Below are 19,820 nucleotides of genomic sequence, written 5' to 3' on the forward strand. Positions count from 1 at the left end.
CCTTGCCTAGGCGAGGGTCGGCCTCGCCAGATCTAGCCTGGGCGAGGCCAACCCTCGCTGAGACTCGCCTAGGCAAGGGTGAAGGTCGGCCGGGCCTCCCTTGTGGCGGACAATGGCGACCTCGCCCAGGTGAGGTTAGCCCAGCCGGCCATCGCCTTTGGCCAGTGACCAATCGACCACTGACCAAAGGTAGAAGAAAAAAAAAAAGGAAAAAAAAAATCAAAAAAATAATTTCAAAAAGTGAAAATTAATAAAATATTATTAAAAGTGATGCCATGTAGGTCGGTCAAGCTCTACGTTAGTAAGATAAGACTAAATTAGCTGAAAAGACTGAATTAGCACAAAGATAGAAGATTTATGACTAAATTGGCACCAATACAATAGGTTTAACACTTTTTTTACACTTTTCCCCCAAAAAAAAACATAGCCAGTGATCTTTATTTCATCCAAACGAGAGCTTACAATATCATCTTAATCACAACCAAATGTCAAATCATTGGAACCCTTTGCAGCACAAGTTTCGCTCGTGGCATAGGTTTTACTTGTTCTATTTTTCACAGTACTAGTTGAATAAACATGGACCAGTAGGTAATATATTCCAACGACAAGAGAGGCATCGGCCGGAATCTCTACTCTGGATATATATATATATTAAAATAGTGAATTCACCAGGCCATTGAAAACTGCAGAAGAATAGCGTGCCGCCAATAAAAGGGCGTCCAAATGAAAATCCCCACTCAGAACCAGCAGGGATCTACTTAAAGCCGAGATCGCCATCTTTAGATTTGCAATGAACCGTGAGCAGCGGTCCTTCTGGTAAACTATTGATGGTATGGGCAGAGTCTCCGGAGCTGGCTTGTACGAAGGCAAGAATCATTACGAACACTGCGAAAAATTTAATTGACGAGTCCATGTTCGTAACCTTCGTGGTTTTTGTTGTGGAATATGAAAGCAGTGGAGCACGGTGTAGCGGGCAATTTATGGAGGATTAAGATGCTTCATTCGGTAAGAAAAAAAAAATGTTGACACCTAAATTCAAGGTGTAGAGATTAAGTGCCAAAGAAATCCGGGCTGTGATCGAGAAACAAATTATGGAAAGAAATCCAAAATCGGGGGGCAATAAAGATCAATAACACCGCATTAATCCAAATGCTTTTTTTTTTTTTTTTTTTGCGAAAGGTATAGGATTCATATAAGAAAAACTTAATCCCAGTCTCTTCCCAGACATACATCAGTATCGACTTCAAACCAAATCCTCGTTTATGAAATGACCAACGCAAAATGTTTCAAGACCGACTTGGCCGAGGAGGGATGTCAACCACGCTTGCTGATTAAACTTGTCCGAAGAAGTTTAGGAAAGCATCGACAAACGAACTTGAAATCAACTAGGGGAGATCGAGTGGGACTCGACCGCTTTAGAGTTTTCAACTATGAAGCAGGGCAAGACAGATTGTTGGTGATACTTCACGGAAACGAGATCCACGGTGACGAGCAGTGATGGAGTGCAGAACCGTGACTCCAAATAAGCCGGCTATGGCGATGCGCGTTGATGTAAAGGCTTCGAACGAAGGTTCAACTCCCTCAGATGCACTGACGGTAACAGAGTGTTTCTCGACCATGGTAAGGAGTGTTTCTCTATGTATTTCTTCCACACCATTGTTCTCTCTCGGTTGCACCGATGCCCCCCTTAGTGAACGTTAGTCCCCTCCATGAAGGTAAAAACCTTGAAAAACAAAAGAGGGGCTTCTTTTCCCTCTCTTCTTCTACCGCTTATTGCCCTAAAGAGGAAAAGAAGAGGTGTTTTTTTTCCTAGGGTTTTGTGTAGTAGTGACAAGTAGGGTCGTCAAATGGGTCGGGTTAGGTTAAAAATGGTTCGACCAATTTAATTCGTTTTGACTCATTTCTATGCAATGTAAATTTTAATGACTTGTACCCGGCCCAACTCATATTACCAAAATAACTCGTACTCATCCATTTAACGCACTTTAAGCTCTTCACTTGTGTATGTTACTTGGATAAAAACTTCACATCAAACTAAAGAAGTAATATAAACAATAAAAAATTAGTAAATAAAATAAAGAACGTAAAAAACCTATAAATTGAAATATTTATAAAAAAAATAACTCTTGATAAGAGAAAATCCGATCAGCTAACCTTTGACATGAAAATAACATTTGCTTATAAGAACTCTTCTAGCAAGCGCCAAGTTCGTTGTGCGCGGAACGAAATTAAGCAAAAACAATAGCCAGGTGAATCGGCCTTTTGGTCAATGTATCTTTATTATTGCCCAACGGTAGCAAGTACTCCTTATTTCTATGTCATCTCAGCAAGTCCAAATGAGGTATCTTGAGTCTACACCTCCATCTTCAATAGCAAAACCCAAAAGAATTAGCTAAAATAAGAACGAGCATATCTCACAGGAGAGGGCTCCAATGGAATTGCTTCGAGGAACAAATCAAGGATGCCAGCATTTCCGGAATCATTCACAAGACGCGAAAGACCTCATCCCACACTTGATTGTCCACTTCTGCATCGTCTGGAAGTCGTAACATAATCTGCAATGACCAAACAATATCAAAACCAGCATTATTTACCATAATATAATTCGGAGAAAGAATTTCCACAGGAAAACAAAATAAGGCAGTAAATTTAGAGAAACGATCGTTCATTAACTTTCTCTTGTCGGGACACATGCTTCCTTGATAAAAGTTGAAGTATATATTCAATGGAAGCGAAGTAAACTATCTTCCATCTCAAAAATGCTTAAACGGGTAATCGCCTTGTGTTTCTACCTCACAAAATATCACTCGGCCCTAATTTTATTTCTCTGTCTAAGTAATTCTCAGCTAAAGTAACTTCAAATAAAAATATTACTTCTCATGAGGATTGAATTTCCGAGCCATTACCTCCGAAATGATCCGGCGAGCACGAAACCTTGCTGTCTTATTGGAGGCAGAGGCAGCAACGAGGAGGAAACTGAGGAACTTCTCCAGGAAGGCATTGTCGCAGCCTGAGGAGGCTTTGGGGGCGCGAGTGCTGGCAAAGTGGCGCGATCTTAAGAGATAGAGGTCAAAGTGATTACACCTTTGGCCGTGTGGCTAATTGTAGATGGTAAGAATTTTGACTAATGAGAGCGTGCCATGTGGCATGAGAATTTCGGCCAAAGAGAGAGAGAGACACACACACACAGTTGAGGTCCGGGTAGGGTCGAGTTCTATCAGGCCGGGCCTAACGGGCCGAGTCAATTACGGTCAAACTGAGTTGACCCAAGTCTTTGCAATCATTCATTGTTAAAAAATTTTCCTCGGGATACCAATCAAAAAAAATTTCATGTGTCAGTCAACACAGATAGCCACCTAACTTCTCGCGAACAGTTCCTTCTCGAGTGCGCTCCACTTCTTCCACTTTAGTAGATTCCGATCTATTTCAATATATGGATAACCACCCAATTTTTCACACTTTGGCATGCGCTCAAGCACATATGGCTCCTATTCATCGATAAGGAGTCCTTATGGTGCCAATGAATTTACTTCAACTTTCTCAAGAAGAAAAATTTCTGGGTAGCAAACAAACCGACATTCTGTTCTTGGAGTTGGAAAAAAATCCTTGAACTTCGTTCGGACTTCCAGTTAAACTTCCTGTGGAAGATAGGCGACGGGGCCTCTGTATCATTCTGGTTTGATAACTAGCATCCCAGGAGTCCTCTCTATAAATTTTTTTCCGATAAAGATATATACTATTCAGGCATCCCGAGAAATGCATCGGTTCGGGATTTTTCCTCTTCAGTCTGGCAACACTCTAACTTTCTGGCCAGTTTCAACTCTTGGTCAGATAGAATACCAGCTCTTGATGCCGAAAGACCTGACCGCATATCCTGGAAAGGCCACTCTTCTGGTTAGTTTTCCACTTCTTCGGCGGGGGAACTCATAAGAAACAAAGGCACGAATGTTCCATGGAGTTCCTTCATATGGGATCGAGCCATTGCGCCAAGGTACAGCTTCTTGCTATGGCTCATATCTCTGAATAGACTACCTACGCAAGTTATTTTGCTAAGCTATCACAGAATTCCCGAAAGTGTATGTGCCTTCTGTAGAAGCAGACCCGATTCTATTGACCATCTCTTTTTTGGATGTGCCGTTACCGGGTCCCTTGCTGCTTTCTGGGCAAATAACTGCAACCTTATGTGGCGTAATAGATCTTGGCAAGAAAACCTCCATTGGGCTGTCCGTATCATTGGGGGGCAGAACTTCCATAAAAAAATTGCTCGTTTTGCACTTGGCGCAATGTGCCATATAATTTGGTCGGTGAGAAACAACATCCTATTCAGGGACCATTCCCTCTTAATGCCAGCTCTCCGCAATCACCTCACCAAATTGGTAAGGGACAAAGGCTTTTCCATGAAGCCTGTTGTAGACAATGACCACAACAGAAGAATTCAGCAAAAATGGGGCATCTCCTCTTCCATTTTTGATTAATCCTCTGATTACTGTGTCTGTAGTCTGTTGGGCCATGATTCGGTTGGCCTTTTCTGTGGGATTACTTTGAATGTAGTCTGTTGGCCCCCGCTTCGGTTGGCCTTTTCTGTGGCTTTTCTGTTGCTTGTAGCCCTTGTTTGAGTCGTTACACCTTTGCACCTGTCGGGACACTTGTTGTGCCGCCTCAAGTGCGAGGTTTTTTGTGTACGACTAGTTTCCTTGTATGTTTCGCTGTGAAAAGTATATATACTATCTTACTTTACCAAAAAAAAAGTACTAGATAAATTAAAGCAAACTTTAAATTATTTGAACACATTCACACGATCTTTTGCATTTACCCTTAGAAACCTTTGACCATTTTGGACATAATGGGCCCAGATTAGGGTAATCGGATCTTAAGTAGATTGACTCGGATCTCGGCCTAGAACTGGGAATCAACATTGATTCTCACTTCGAAAAGATTGAAATCAAGAAACAAGCCGGTCGGTTCTATCGCTTCCCGGGGGAGAGAAGCTTGCTTTGCTTTACATTTGTTTTTCGTGTTCACTCTCTTCAGTTTTTGTCAAATCTTTTTCTCCATTTTTTATTTGCTATTACTTTCCTTTCTTCTTCTCCATATTCTTCTCCAAATCTCTCCTCCTCATAAAAAACAAAAAGATATATGCAATCGATTTGTATTACGCTTGCATATGCAAGGGAAGGCACAAAAAGACATTTTCACACATCGACACCATGAAAAAACATAGACAACGATATTCATTTCATCCAAACGGATATCATCTTAATCATAACTAAATGTCAAATCATGGGAACCCTTTGCAGCACAAGTTCCGATCGTGGCATAGGTTTGAGTCGTTCCAATCTTCACAGTACATGTCGGATAAACATGGACCAGTAGGATATATATTCCAACGACAATAGCTGCATCGGTTATCATCTCTATCCTGGACAGATATATTGAAATAGTGAAATTCACCAGGCCATTGAAAGCTGCAGAAGAATAGCGTGCCGCAAAAAAACTGCGTCAAAATTTAAATCCCCACATAGAACCAGCAGGGATCTGGTGAAAGCCGAGATTGTCGTCTTTAGATTTACAATGAACCGTGAGCACCATTCCTCCTGGTAAGGCATAGTAGGCTTCCTAACCTTTAGGCAGTAAGGTCAAACCCTAATATCATCTCGCATGACTTCCAATGACTGGTTTGCAATTCAATTGCTTTGAAAGTAGCACGTTATCAATAATACGTTGGATTTTAAATATAATGCGTGTTTCATTGCATCGCAATATTATCAATCGTCATTGCATGTCACTTACACTTTAGGGTTTTCATATTAGGGTATGCATGATTCGTCTCATAATGCATATAGATTTAGGATAGTCCATAGTTTTCATAAACTAAAAAAAATCACATAAAAATGTCTTTTAGAATTCACTTAGGTTCCATGTAAACTTTTATTTAGTTAGCCTCATATCATATAGCATTGCATCATATAATTGTTAGTTGTATAGCTAGATTATTCGAGTTATAGGATTTGGATTTATCATTTTTATAAAATAAAAAATAAGAAAATTTGATTTATAGACTTTAGGGCATTTGTCTTTTTGTAAAGAAAAAGAACAAAAATACATTAGAGAGTCTCCTGTGAATTGCATTAATTAGGTTACTATTTTTGTAAAATCTATATCTCATGGCATTTAGTAGATCATTTACAATTAATAGGTAACATTTAGAATTAATTTCATAGTATATTTATTTAAAATTTATCACACACAATCATGCATAACCGTTCATGCATTTTGTCTGCATATTTTCTTGAGTAATGGTTTGCAGAAATTTCGTGACGACGGGTAGTGATATGCTTTGCTTTGCCCATCACATCCAGGTTCTTTAAATTTTTTGCAATCTATTTATTACTTCGATTATTGATTGTTACTTTCTTGATTGTGCACCCGCATGATCACTTCTCACATGTTAGTGGCATAGGATAAAAATGGATAAAGATTGCATGCAAAACATTTTCGGAATAAAGGAAACCGGTACAGAAAGGGTGTTAGATTAATCTAGCGTAATTAAATCCTTGAATCCATTGAATTTCTACTTCACAAAAGTAAAATGAACTCCCACATTTTACTTGGGTGTCTAATCAACCAATAACCAATTAGTGGCTGCTCCAAAAGATAAGATAAATAGCATGTTGAATTGAATACCAAGTTGCAATTGATAGGGGCTTGGGAGAGTTTGCACTAAATGCGAACAATTGCCTCATGAGAGGAACCTTCATTCCTGTTTAATAATCCATTAGCTTTCCCTTGGGTGATTCACTTGAGGAACTATCACGATAGCTTGGCAATACCGTGAGGACTTTGAATTAAAATTCATAGTGGACTTAGGCTTAGATTTCTCTTTTCGAAAAATGTTCTTGCTTAGCAGCACGGAAGTCAGGTACGCTACTAATGTTAGGTGTTAAGTTGTTTTACAAATGGGTGTTAGAAGAGGTGGAGTGTAAACTAACATTTGTTTTGCAGGGAGTTGCTCTGAATGAATGCTTTAGTTTATTATTGAAGCGGTGTATTCATAATATAAATTGTTGTGCCTATTTTACATGCTTTAGCATTACACCTTTGCACACATGTCCCGTGATCGGACCTGGGTCACATACTGGGAAGACAACAAGGATGGTCTTAAGAGGATCCCGCTCAATCTGTAGGCATGCAAACCACGAGCCACCCTTTTAATCCCGCTTTTTTTGGGTGTCGAAAGTGTTCTTCTTTACCCGCAAGCCCATGAGTCTGAGGACCTTTCGACTAAGCCAATATCAAGAGGACCCGATTTAGCCAACAGGCATGTTTGGCTAGTCTGTATATCCTCTTGGACCATATTTTCAAGCCTTTTTAGTGTATCTCACCTTTAGTATTGAACTTCACCCATACATACGCATGTCTCTGTGTTTGTTACCCTTCATTGCTCAAATAAGTTTCTTACACTTTTCTCCATATTATTCATTTATTTGTCATATTTTCAATTTCAAGTCGGTCCATGGCAAGTAGGCAATTTAAAAAATACTTTAAACTGATGGTTTCTAGTTCGTAATGTCATTTTCCTAGTTTGATGTTCTAGAGAATTTGATTTTGTAAATCGAACAATTTTTCATTAAGTAAAGTGACGTTTGACCATTGTTGTGGACTGATCTTTCCAAGTTGTTATACATATTGTCCATTTCTCTTAACTTAAGGTAATATTTTCACATCACGACCAAAAGGAGATTGTTGATCCACACTCGTTCCAGAGCAAAGATGGCCGATTCAAACGAGCAAATCACTCGAATCACCAACCTTGAAATCAAGATGGACAACGTTAGACAACTTCACTTGACTGTCCTGACGATAAGAGCAAATGCCAATCAATCCCCTGGCTTCCCCCTTGCCTGTGCAACTCCATGATGGCCCATCTGCTCTGGGCACCCTGCAAGAGTTGACCCGAAAGACACAGACAAAGGTATACCGATTGACGATTCCCCGGAAATCGTACACCCGCCTGAAGATAAAAGAGACAAACGCATCCGGAAAGTCGAGGAAAAGTTAAGGCTTCTCATGGGCTTTGAAGAGGATGTTCCTAAGAATCCTTCCCAACTATTAAAGGTCAAAGTGCCCAAAAGATTCAAAACGCTAGATTTTTGCAAGTATGACGACACTACATGTCCTTAAGTCCACCTAGAATACTATCTAGTCAAGATGACACACTATGCCGAGAATGTGCCTCATGATTCAAACATTTCAAGAAATCCTAGATAGGCTTGCTCTATAGTGGTACATCATCAAGAAGATTAGCCAGATGGAGACCCGGGAAGAGTTGTCTGATGCATTCCTCAAGCAGTATAAGTTTAATATTGATACTACTACCTCCCCTGAGGCGCTAGTGCGCACCAAAAGGTAAAATAAATAGCATGTTGAATCAAATGCCAAATTACAGTTGGTAAGACTTGGGAGAGTCCGCGCTAAATGAGAACAATTATCTCATGAGAGGAACCTCCATTCTTGTTTAGTAATCTATTAATTTTCCCATAGGTGGTTCACCTGCAGAAAGGTTGCGACACAGAAAAGCATGTGTCAAAACTAGGGACTAGATGGATAACTATTCAAGTGTTAAGATGACAAATATGACGGCCACATAGATTTATAGTGTGGGAAAATGTAGTAATTCATTTATTACAATATCTATATTCGTAATTTTTTTTTTCTTGACATCTATTTGTATCTATATCTACGGTTACAGCTTCTTAGAAATGTATGGCATTTCCAATCTCTTTTTACTTGTGGAGAAAACAAAGAGATTGCAATTAGAGTTGAAAGAGAGAGATTAAGTTAGCTTCAAATATCTTGATTGTTTCTACATTTCCTACTCGGGCCTGGCCCTCAGGCATGGATCTGGGCTTAAGTCACCACTGGGTTCCTACAGCAAGCCCGTTTCAATTAAAAAAATAACTTTCAAAGCCCAGTTTCAAATATCACACTATTTAGCCAAATTTCTATTAAAGCCCACACAGTAACTCCATTTTCTAGTATGACTACCCCTTTTCCCATTTTAATCATAGTAAGCCCATTATTATTTTCTTTTTATTCATTTTTCTTTTTTCTAGCTTTGCCACTCCCATCATGTCGTCCTCCTCTTGGTATCTGAGAACTCCATTTCACTAATCGAGCAGTCTCAACCCTATCAGTGAACAATGCGTCTTCAATACGTCCTAGCATTGAACGGACCGCCACCGTCGTTCGACTCTGGCCACCGGGCCGCAACCATCGTCTAGTAACCCAAATGAGCGTATAAGAGATTTCCGCCAATATTCCTCGTCTGGAAACACCACCAATCATAACGGAGCCACACAAATGCAACAACAGCAGCAGAATGATATATTCAGCCGTGAGTCCAGAGACCACAAGATATAATAGAAATCAGATCAGCCCTAGATAGATGAAGAAAACTTTCAATCAATTGATCAGCATTTTGTACAAAATCATTTAGAATATGTCAGTTTTGCTTCCTAATCGATCATTAAGACGAGTCAAGGGTCGCGGATATAACTCACGCGTTCCATCAAACACTTGATGAGCATCTCTGAAAAAAATAACGATTCGGTGTGTGGTATTAACGCGGCATTGATCCATTTTTTTGCAGAAAGGGTTTGGATTCATATAAGAAAAACTCAATCCCGGTCTCTTCCCACACGTACATCAGTGTCGACTTCAAACCAACTCCTTATTTGCTACTTTTCTTTCTTCTTCTCCATCTACTTCTACAAATCTCTCCCCCTAATTAAAAAAAAAAAGGAATTATGCGATGGTTTTTTATTACACTTGCGTATGCAAGTGAAGGCACAAAAGGACATCTTCGTGCATTGACACTGTGAGATTTTGTAGGACTACTGCCTACCAACTTTTCTAAAAATTTAAGATGTTAGATGAAAGGCTGGTTTAATATTTAATTATTCAAACAGACACCATGAAAAAACATACACAACAATAATAATTTCATCCGAACGAGAGCTTACAATAACATCTTATCGATAACCAAACGTCGAATCATTAGAACCCTTTGTTGCAATAGTTTCGCTTGTGGCACAGATTTTAGGAGAACCATTTTTCACGGATCAACGTCTCGTTTAAACACGGACTAGTAGGTAGTATATGTCAATCACAATAGCGGCATCGGCCAATATCTCTAGACCCAACATATACTAGGAAAGTGTGAGATGTATCAAGCCATTCAAAGCTGCATAAGTATAGCATGGTGACATGAGGAATGGGGAGTTGAAATCCCCATTCAGAACCAGGAAGGATCTCATGGGTGCCGAGATCTTCCTTTCTAGATTTGCAGTGAACAGTAAGCAGCGGTCTGTCTGGTAAAGCATTGAACATTTTGACTTCAGCATATATCCTTCGATCTGCGGAGCCAGCTTGTGGGAAGGCAAGAATCATTACGAATATTACGGAAAGTTTGATGGACGAGCCCATTTTAGCAACCCTTTTTCGTTTCGGAATATGAATGCAGTGGAGCACGGTGCAGCGAGCAATTCAAGGAGAAGCTTCATCTGATTAGACGGGATATGACGAAATCCACCCAACTTTTACTGGAAAAGAAAAAGATTGCCCTCAATTATTTTATTACAATTTAATGTGGTGGTCCACAATTTATTTACTTCCTTTTTTTTTTGGGAAAAAATCACCAAAAATCTCAAACTTTGCCATTTGTGACACATTTACCCCAAACTTTTTTTGTGACACCAAAAACCCTGAACTTTGTTTTTTGTGACACATTTACCCCAATGTATTTAGTCCATGGGCATTTTCGTCTTTTTTGCTTTTTCTTTTTTTTTTTTTCCTTTCCGGCGAGGGGGCCTCGCCGGCGTCGGGCGAGGGGGCCTCGCCGGCGCCGAGCGAGGGCGGCCTCGCGCGGCGCCGGCGAGGTTCGCCTCGCCCGGCGAGCGAGGGCGGCCCTCGCTCGACTCGAGCGACGTCGACCCTCGTCGGCGTCCGGCGAGGGTCGACCTCGCGATTCGGGCGAGGGCCGCCCTCGCTCGCCTGTGCGAGGGCGGCCTCGCCCGATCCAGCGAGGTCAACCTCGCCGGCATCGAGCGAGGGCGGCCTCGCTAGATCCGGCGAGGACGGCCTCGCCGGCCGGCGAGGGTCGCCCTCGCCCGGGCGAGCGAGGGCGGCCTCGCCCGACGCCGGCGAGGGCGGCCCTCGCCGAGATCAGGCGAGGGCGACCCTTGCTCGACGTTGGCGAGGGTCGCCCTTGCTCGCCCGGTGAGGTCGACCTCGCCAGATCGGCGAGGCGCCTCGCTCGCCCGGCGAGGCGACCCTCGCCCGACGCGGCGAGGCGGCCCTCGCCCGACTCAGCGAGGTCGACCCTCGTCGGCGTCGGGCGAGGGTCGACCTCGTTGGCGCGTCGGCGAGGGAGCCCTCGCCGGCGCCGAGCGAGGGCGACCTCGCGGCGGCGGCGAGGGTCGCTTCGCCCGGGCGAGCGAGGGCGGCCCTCGCCCGACTCTCAGCGAGGTCGACCCTCGCCCAGCGGCGGCCTCGCTCGACGTCGGCGAGGGTCGACCTCGCCAGATCGGGCGAGGGCCGCCTCGCTCGCCCGGGCGAGGGCGGACCTCGCCCGACGCCGGCAAGGGTCGCCCGACTCAGCGAGGTCGACCCTCGCCCGACGCGGCGAGGGTCGACCTCGCCCGAGTCGGGCGAGGGCCGCCTTCGCTCGCCCAGGCGAGGGCGAGGCCGACGCCGGCGAGGGCCGCCCTCACTCGACGCCGGCGAGGGGGACCCTCGCCGGAAAGGAAAAAAAAAAGAAAAAACAAAAAAGACGAAAATGGCCATGGACTAAATACATTGGGGTAAATGTGTCACAAAAAGCAAAGTTCGGGATTTTTGGTGTCACAAAAAAAAGTTCGAGGTAAATGTGTCACAGATGGCAAAGTTTGGGGATTTTGGTGGTTTTTTCCCTTTTTTCAATGCTTCTATTTTTATGTGGGATAAAGTTACCAAAAAGACAAAATTCCCGTGTATTATTCAAAGGCACTATTTTTTTAATGTTTAGATTTACTTCCATAAAAATTAGTTTTGTCAAAAAGAGAAATTTCCAAGAAACCTACTTGTCGATCAAATTTATGGATAAATTGTCAAGTAGAATCTAGAAATAATTTAACTAGACATTTTTTTAGCACAATCATTTGTTTGTAAACTTTCGCTTTTGTTGTGCATATCACCATCAAATCTTGTCTATTAGTCTTCTTATATATATATATATATAAACTCCCTTCTCCTTCTGATACAAACTTCCTTTCAATGCTTTCTTAGATAACAACTAGGAAATGGATTATCAATATTACTATAAAAGTTCATAATGAATTTATTTTGAAAATAACAGCCCTTTTTGACAATGGTGCAAATCTTAATTGTATAAAAGAAGGTCTTATACCGACCAAATACTTTGAAAAAACTTAATCTGAACGTTTACGTTTATTAGAACTGGATTTATAAAGCATATGAAAGAAGTCTATAGGTTCAATGTCTCTGATATAATCGTAAAAATCAGAAAGTTCTACAAAGGTCTGTGTATATATATGATCAAATGAAGCAAAAAAAATTATTTAAGGAATTTCCAAAATAAAATTACAATTACATTCTCCAATATGAAACTCTAAAGATGAAATTTAATTAAATCAAAACATTGCATAAAATAAGAATTTTTTTTAAACTGCCAGTGAAATCTCATTATTTTAGATTAATAAAAATTAATATCATCTATAAAGTGTTAATGAAAAGAGATCAAGATATCTTGTCATGTATAATATTTTTAGTGTATTCTTACATATTTCTATAACATCTTACATACCTTGCGTAATAAAATCTCGCTAATAGTAAAGAAAAAAGATAAATTCTTTAATATAGTTAGTAAAGAAACTTGATATATATTTAAACTAAGGAAATTAAAAATAAAAAATTCACCAAGAAAGTGAACTTTTGAGATAATAGAGACAAGAATAAATAAGTTGCTATAAGAGCAATGATGAAATATAGACTTTTAAGTTTTTTACTATATCAAAGAATTACCCACCCATCGGTGGCCGCGTTGGTTTACGCTTAGTTTCTTTCACGAGAGGTCCTGGGTTCAAACTCGCCCATCGGTGATTTAAGTGGGGGGTCGTGGCGGTGGGATGCTGCGCTAGCCCCCCTCGAGGACTAGTCGGACATCACCGCCGGTTTGAGCCCTAGCTCGCCGGCCGCGCAGACACCTCGATTATAAAAAAAAAAAAAAAAGAATTATCATTTTTCCTTACTATTGACGAGATACTTTCACACAAAGCATGTAAAACGTTATAGGAATATTTAGGAATACACTAAAAAAATTATTTAATACACTAAAAAACAAAAACATATGAAATGTTTAATTATGGCAACTAGATAAAAAATAGAAATAAAAATATATATAAAAAGAAGAAGGAACGGAGCCATCGCTTTGTAATTGAATAATTGAGGGCTATTTTGTCTTTGTGATGTAAATGGGGCGGATTTAGTCATTTAAGGAGCGGAAATAACGCCACCACAATATCTATTTTTGTAAATTTTTTTCTTGACATCTATATATGTATGTGTGTCTACGTAAATTCACACTATTATATGGAAATAAGCCTTTTAATTGGTATAGCTAGCTATAACGATTGCTTGCTATGGAAAATTCATGTAGAACTCCAGCTATACATTCATTTATGGTGAATTTGAATTTGGGATTAATGAGAAACGTTGGAGAAGGAAGACGAACAATTGTTGAAGATGGGATATACAAATTGATTCAATTACTAGGACTGGATTATGCAAAGGCCAGAGATGATTTGGTTTGTTATAACATTATGTTGTGCATAGGTTACAAACTTTTTAGAATAATATGGCATTTCTAATCTGTTTCTACTCGTGGAAAAATGAAGAGATTGAAATTTTAGAATTGAAAGAGATAAATAAAGTAGTTTTTATGCTGTAAATTGCGCGTTGAAAAGTTATATACTACTTACTTTACCAAAAAAAAAAATAAAGTAGTTTTTATATCTCAGTTATGGTTTTATTTCCTACGATATGTTAAGTTAAATTTAATTTTACAACATTACAGATTATGGCTCTTTTCGTTCTTGGAATGAAGTAAGGTGGAAACAGAATATTGGTTAAGTGAACATGCATCCAATCATTTGTCTGCGAATTAACTACTTCATGATTTGTGCCAGTTCGGCCAAATCGTATCACATAAAGTATAATTCAAGAAGAACATTGAAAGATCATATGTATCGTTATGCCATTTTGCATCATTGGTAGTCCTCTTTTATCAACCAGGATGCATTGCAAATAACCCAGTCAATCAGTTAATGTGCTGTGAAAGTTCCTGCAAAGCAATGCTCAAACAGTTGATCAGCTGGTGCATTGCCAAATCCCAACTGTCAAATGACCAAGCACAGATCGCGAGCATGTCGAGTTGTGATGATGAAACCATTCAGAAGAGATGTATAGATACTCGTTTCTTTAAAATGTAAATTATTCATTGCCACAGCAAGATAATTGCGATTTCCATAATTGCTGAAGACAATTTACTGAAGGCATCAGTGTTATGCATGTACAATGAATGGACACGTACTGGTGAAAATGACCTAGATTATGACTATTAGCACATCATAACAACAAGAAAACAAGTTCCTGAACAGCAGGAACATCCCTGACCTTCTTCAGAGTTTCCTCATTGGGTTGTTGATCCACCTTGATCGAAATCATCATCGACTGTCTATGTAGAGCGATCCTGTCGGCTTTCATGGAACTGATGTTCACGTTCGCCTCTCCCAAAATGCTTCCAATCTTCCCAATCAAACCTGGCTGATCGTCTGCTATGCAAAGCAATATGCTTCCTTCTAACTGGACACTTACTTCGAGACTCCCAATTTTTGTCAAATACGAAACTCCATCTCTTACCCGTCCCTCAACTTCAATCTCCCCGGACTTTGCTAAGGCACTGGCGAATGTGGATTCTGCATTGGCAATCTGAACCTGGATATACTCAAGAGGATACTCTGGTGAGCCATGCAAAGTCATTCGTTCTTCGGTAATTCTTAGTCCTCTTTGCTTAGCAACAGAATCTCCATTTACCCAGTTGACAATAACACTGGAAATAGGTTCAATCAGGCCCTTGATTATCCTCGTGCGGAGCAGTTTTGTGTCAAGTTGATCGGGTTCTCTAGCAGAAGCATATGTAACTTTTACTGTTTTCAGGCCACCTCTTCCTGCTATTAATTTAACGACAAATCTCCCTAACTTGTTCGCAAGATCAAGAAATGGATTCAACTCTGCAAGAACCTGAAACAAGAAAGCGCAATTACTGAGAGTGAGGCAAGTACCACAGTGCAGAAAAAGAAACTGCATGATGTAGAATTTCGCCGTTCTGCTGAAACTTAAAATGGTTAGCCATCTAAACAAGATGGACATTGTTAGTATGCTTATCATCTTTAAATATTATGATATCCAATGGCAAATAAAGAAAGGAACTCAAAGAGTTGATCCTTAACACAACAAATGAAGAAGGAAGGTGGTTAATTGGGACAAAAAGAGAACCTAATCAAGGAAGGGAAGTGGAGTTCAGATTCATCAAAGGGAGACTCACATGGTCTACCTCATAGTCAGAAGAGGATTGGTCGAGATGTTATTAATGTAGAGAGGACATTGTTACGGCAAGTAGACATGTACTACAAGTGCAAGAACACTTTCTACACAAACTGCACCGAAGTAGCAGTACATATCTTGCTCATAAAAAACACACGCAACTCTCGATTGTCAACCTGCTAGCCATGCATCAGTATCATGCACAGAAAACTACATATAACAACTCAAGCCAATCCAAATTCGAAGAGGGTCATCAGAAATGAAAAGAAAAGCATCTTCCAAAAAAGAGTTGAATGTAGCCAATAGCCTTCTTAAGTCAAATTATGTGACTTCTCATTTCTCTGCCAACAGCAAAAAAGCAAGAGAAAAAAGAACTGCATTGCATCAAAACCACATGAAGAGAGAGAGGGAGAGAGAGGCAGTTGGAACGCCATGGAGCATGAGAAGGAAAGCATATAACGAATGCTTTAGTGATACCTCTACAGCAACCATTGGTTCATTGACTACAGTAGCAGGAAGGTTTCGTTTTAAAGCTTTAATAACCGCTTCTGCAATTTCAATCCCAACTTCTTCCTGCACTTTACTTCCATTGTTAGTCAATATCATAATTTAAAATGTTCATACATACGTAAACTGAATTTATTTGACCGACCTGGGCTTCAAAAGTGCTTGCTCCAAGGTTAGGGGTTACAATAACATTCTCATGATGAATCAACTCACTGGATCTTACCAAAGGCTCCTCCAAAAGTACGTCGAGTGCTGCCTAACAATGAACCCCTTCAAATTCCTATGCGACACAAAAAGCAGTTCTTAGAGATGAAAGGAAAGTACCTGAGACACGGCTCCTGCATCGAGTGCCCTCACCAGAGAATCTTCATCAATCAATCCTCCATGGGCAACATTGAGGATTTGAACTCCTCTTTTCATCTTAGCAAAGGTCTCATCATTGAGCATCTTTCTTGTAGCAGGAGTAAGATGCATGTGTAAAGAGATGAAATCAGCTATTGTTATGGCCTTATCGAAGCTAACTAGCTCTACACCTATTGCGAGGGCAAGATACTCAGAGGCATATGGATCATATGCAATTACGTGCATTCCGAGACCTTTGGCACGGCGAGCAACTTCAGATCCAACCTCTCCAAAACCCATCACGGCCAAGGTCTTCCCTGAAAGGCATTTGCCCATATATTTCCTCCGTTGCCAATTACCTGCATTTAGCAGAGCATATACCTTAAAGAAAATTTGAAGATTTTGGCTGAAGATGCGAGTCAAAATCCTTAGTCATCGGTCACCGTGTTAATTCGTTATTTATTTACGTTGATACAGAGAAGTGCAGAACTTTACTTTGTCATTGTGCGTGTTCAAAAGTGACAGAAGATATTTAAGGAACAAAATGGCACACAGTATGCTACTTCATATACTTATGTCGTTTTTATAACCATTCAAATACTGGTGTATTGATGAATAGACAATCTACAAGGATATGGGTAAGTAACAATTTGCACATAATGTGATTATCAAACAACTAGAAAGCAGTTCGGCAAAAGAGGAAAAGAGAATTAAAAGAGGCAGATTGAATGTTATTAAACTGAAAAACAGAGAAGCTTTTACACATCACGTTATTGGTAAAAGATGCTTGTAGTTGGTGGCTGCTAGAATCTTCACATGAAGGGTGCCTTGATCATATTTTCAGAGGACAGCTTCATTGACTTTCACGATATCCAATGACTGCAAAAGCACATGATCTGCTGGTAGACGTTCTGAATTGGACTAGATCCTATATCATATACTAATCTTTCATGCTTAGATTCCCTAATCCAATGTCCCTTTCTTTCTGATTAGTTACTATGAATAAACCAGATCATATTGACCAATCTAGTATTCACATATTTCTTGATAAATCGTCGGCCTACACACTGTAATGTAGCAATGCCTTCCACAATCGAGATAAACAGATGATGATGCTCATTCCAGCTTAAAGATTCATCGGCAGAAATGGCATTTTTCTTAAGCATATTGACTAAGCATAAAAATAAGTAGTCAACCAAAGTAAGTTAAAAAGAGTCCCACGGAATTCAAATTCTATGGTTTGGATGCCTCTCAGTTAAGACAACTTTGCAGTGACTTCACAATATAAAGGGCAAAGCTCCCAATTATTGCTTAAGTATTTTTTAAATCAAACTTAGCCACATCTCAAACGATGGTTTCACACACGGAGTCCGTATTCGGTTTTCTTAAGTCTTAATCACGTGGACACACCTCCACCCCAAATTTATGCAAGCATTAGCACTTATTTTTACTGATAGAATTGATGAAATTTGATCTTATCTCATGGGCAAGTGACGACGTCAAGTTCCAGTAAAACTTCAAGAAAAAAGAGAACGAGGAAAAAATGGGACCAACCAAATTTGACGGAAATGGTTGCTCGGGCGATGTTCCTCGCCATGGCCGTCAAGAGCGCGATCGCATGCTCGGCGACCGCCGCCGTACTCGCGTTCGGCGCGTTCACCACCAGGCACCGGTTCTCGTTCGCCGCCGCCAAATCCACATTGTCGACGCCGAACCCCGCGATTCCGACCACCTTCAGCCTCCCGCGAGACAGCCGGAAGACTTCCTTGCCCACCTTCGTCTCGCTGCTCACGATCAGAGCCTCACAGAGCGCGGCCCTCCGGCTGAGCTCCTCGGGATCGAGATCGACGGAGTAGTCGACGACATCGGCGTGGCTCCGGAGGAGCTCGAGGCCCGCTTGTCCGAACTCCTCCGCCACCAGAACGGTGAGCTTCCCGCCTCTGTCGCCGTCGCCGCCGCCACCCTCCCGCGTTGCCATGCAGGGTCTCGCGGGGAGGAGGCTCCGGCAGCGATAGGAGGAGGAGGAGGAGGAGGAGGAGGGACAAGAAACCGCGAGAGGGAGAGAGCGTTTGGCGAGTTGGACCGGGATCATACAGGTCGCCATTTTTCTCGGCGAGCGATGGCTATCGTTCTCCAAAGCTAAGGAGATGGTTTAGATGGTGGAGCTTCGAAGGTGGGCTCTTAACGTGGCCATGGCGGTTTCGTCGAGGCGACGAGGATGAAGATGAAGATGAAGCTGAGGGGGAGTGTTCGTGGAAGAAGAGCAGGTGAAAGAGAAAGGGGAGGAGGGGAGGGAAGGACGAAGAAGAAACGGGGAGAGACAGATTCACGAATCAAATGCATGGACACTGGTTTATAATACTAGTCGGCGTGTCCAAGGGAGTTCAAAAGTAAGGTGGAATATATACATACATACATATATATATATATATATATTTATATGTAGACGTGAATTCATGTATTAAATTTGAAAAATTTATGAAATTTGAGTAATATTTTAGATTTTAGTGAGAAGGGTCCATTGTTTTTTTCCTTTTGTTGTTTATATGTTTGAAGAAACATAAGGGGGAGAGCTATCAATAGTCTAGAATTATGATACGAAATGTATTCGAGAGTTATAAACGTATTTAAAAGTGCATTCGATTCCTAACCATCTTGATGTTGGTTTCATTTCAACCTAAGCTTATTGAGAGCAGTAGAAGCGGCGATTATCGGCTGAAAAAAGAGGATGCTATCCAAATTTGAGCATGATGTAAATCGTAACTACGTCAAGAAACATATGGTATTTTTGTTGATAATTGATTGTATGCATGATTTGAATTAGGTGGATCGATCCAAAAAGAAATATTCTAATTTTTTTTATAAAAAAACTAGAAAAAAATCGAGTTTTTAGGTGAAATTTGTCCAAACTCTAATCTCAAACTGAATAATTCGGACACAATCGAAATTCCTATTAATGAATCATAGGCTTTATACAATCATGCATATAGGCACTCCTGAATATTCAAGTATTTTTTTTTTAAATATGCTCTCGTTCATTAAATGAGAATTTTGATTCGAATATTCGAGGTTTTGATTACTTGAATTTTTTACCTCTCGTTTTTATGACTTTCGTCGTTCTATAAAAATTAAACTTCACCTATTATATTACTTTAATAAGAATATATGAATGATTACCTAAAGTTTTGATTAACTTTTTGTGATTTAATTTGAGGTTGAGGAGCTAATCCTATTTTACAAACTCATTTTCACTTACAATCTGAAGTTTTTATCTTCAACTTATGCTCCTCATATCAAGCCACACCCTCGGT

The 19,820-nt window shown here is 40.6% G+C and overlaps 1 protein-coding gene across 1 annotated transcript; it reads right to left on the minus strand.

Moving 5' to 3' along the window:
• Positions 1 to 14,577: 14,577 nt before the first annotated feature.
• LOC115690408 (D-3-phosphoglycerate dehydrogenase 3, chloroplastic-like) lies at positions 14,578 to 18,842 on the minus strand. The gene is made up of 5 exons (XM_030616739.2): positions 18,064 to 18,842; positions 16,492 to 16,868; positions 16,313 to 16,423; positions 16,138 to 16,233; positions 14,578 to 15,357 (listed from the first exon to the last, which is right to left on the minus strand). The coding sequence occupies exons 1-5, from the start codon at positions 18,611 to 18,613 to the stop codon at positions 14,683 to 14,685; spliced, it is 1,809 nt and encodes a 602-aa protein (XP_030472599.2). The 5' UTR covers positions 18,614 to 18,842; the 3' UTR covers positions 14,578 to 14,682.
• Between the last annotated feature and the right edge of the window lie 978 nt (positions 18,843 to 19,820).

This window comes from Syzygium oleosum, unplaced genomic scaffold (genome assembly GCF_021117445.2).
Source record: "Syzygium oleosum isolate NSW1041296 unplaced genomic scaffold, Sole_v2.1 Sole_v2.60, whole genome shotgun sequence".
NCBI lineage: Eukaryota > Viridiplantae > Streptophyta > Magnoliopsida > Myrtales > Myrtaceae > Syzygium > Syzygium oleosum.

What these genes read in the sequence shown, in the direction of transcription:
- LOC115690408 (XM_030616739.2), bottom strand. Translation starts at nt 18,613, where the DNA reads ATGGCGACCTGTATGATCCCGGTCCAACTCGCCAAACGCTCTCTCCCT. An exon ending in AACCATTTCCGTCAAATTTG is followed by an intron (nt 16,869 to 18,063) that starts GTTGGTCCCATT and finishes TGCTAAATGCAG; the next exon opens with GTAATTGGCAACGGAGGAAA. An exon ending in AACCAATGGTTGCTGTAGAG is followed by an intron (nt 15,358 to 16,137) that starts GTATCACTAAAG and finishes TTCTTGTTTCAG; the next exon opens with GTTCTTGCAGAGTTGAATCC.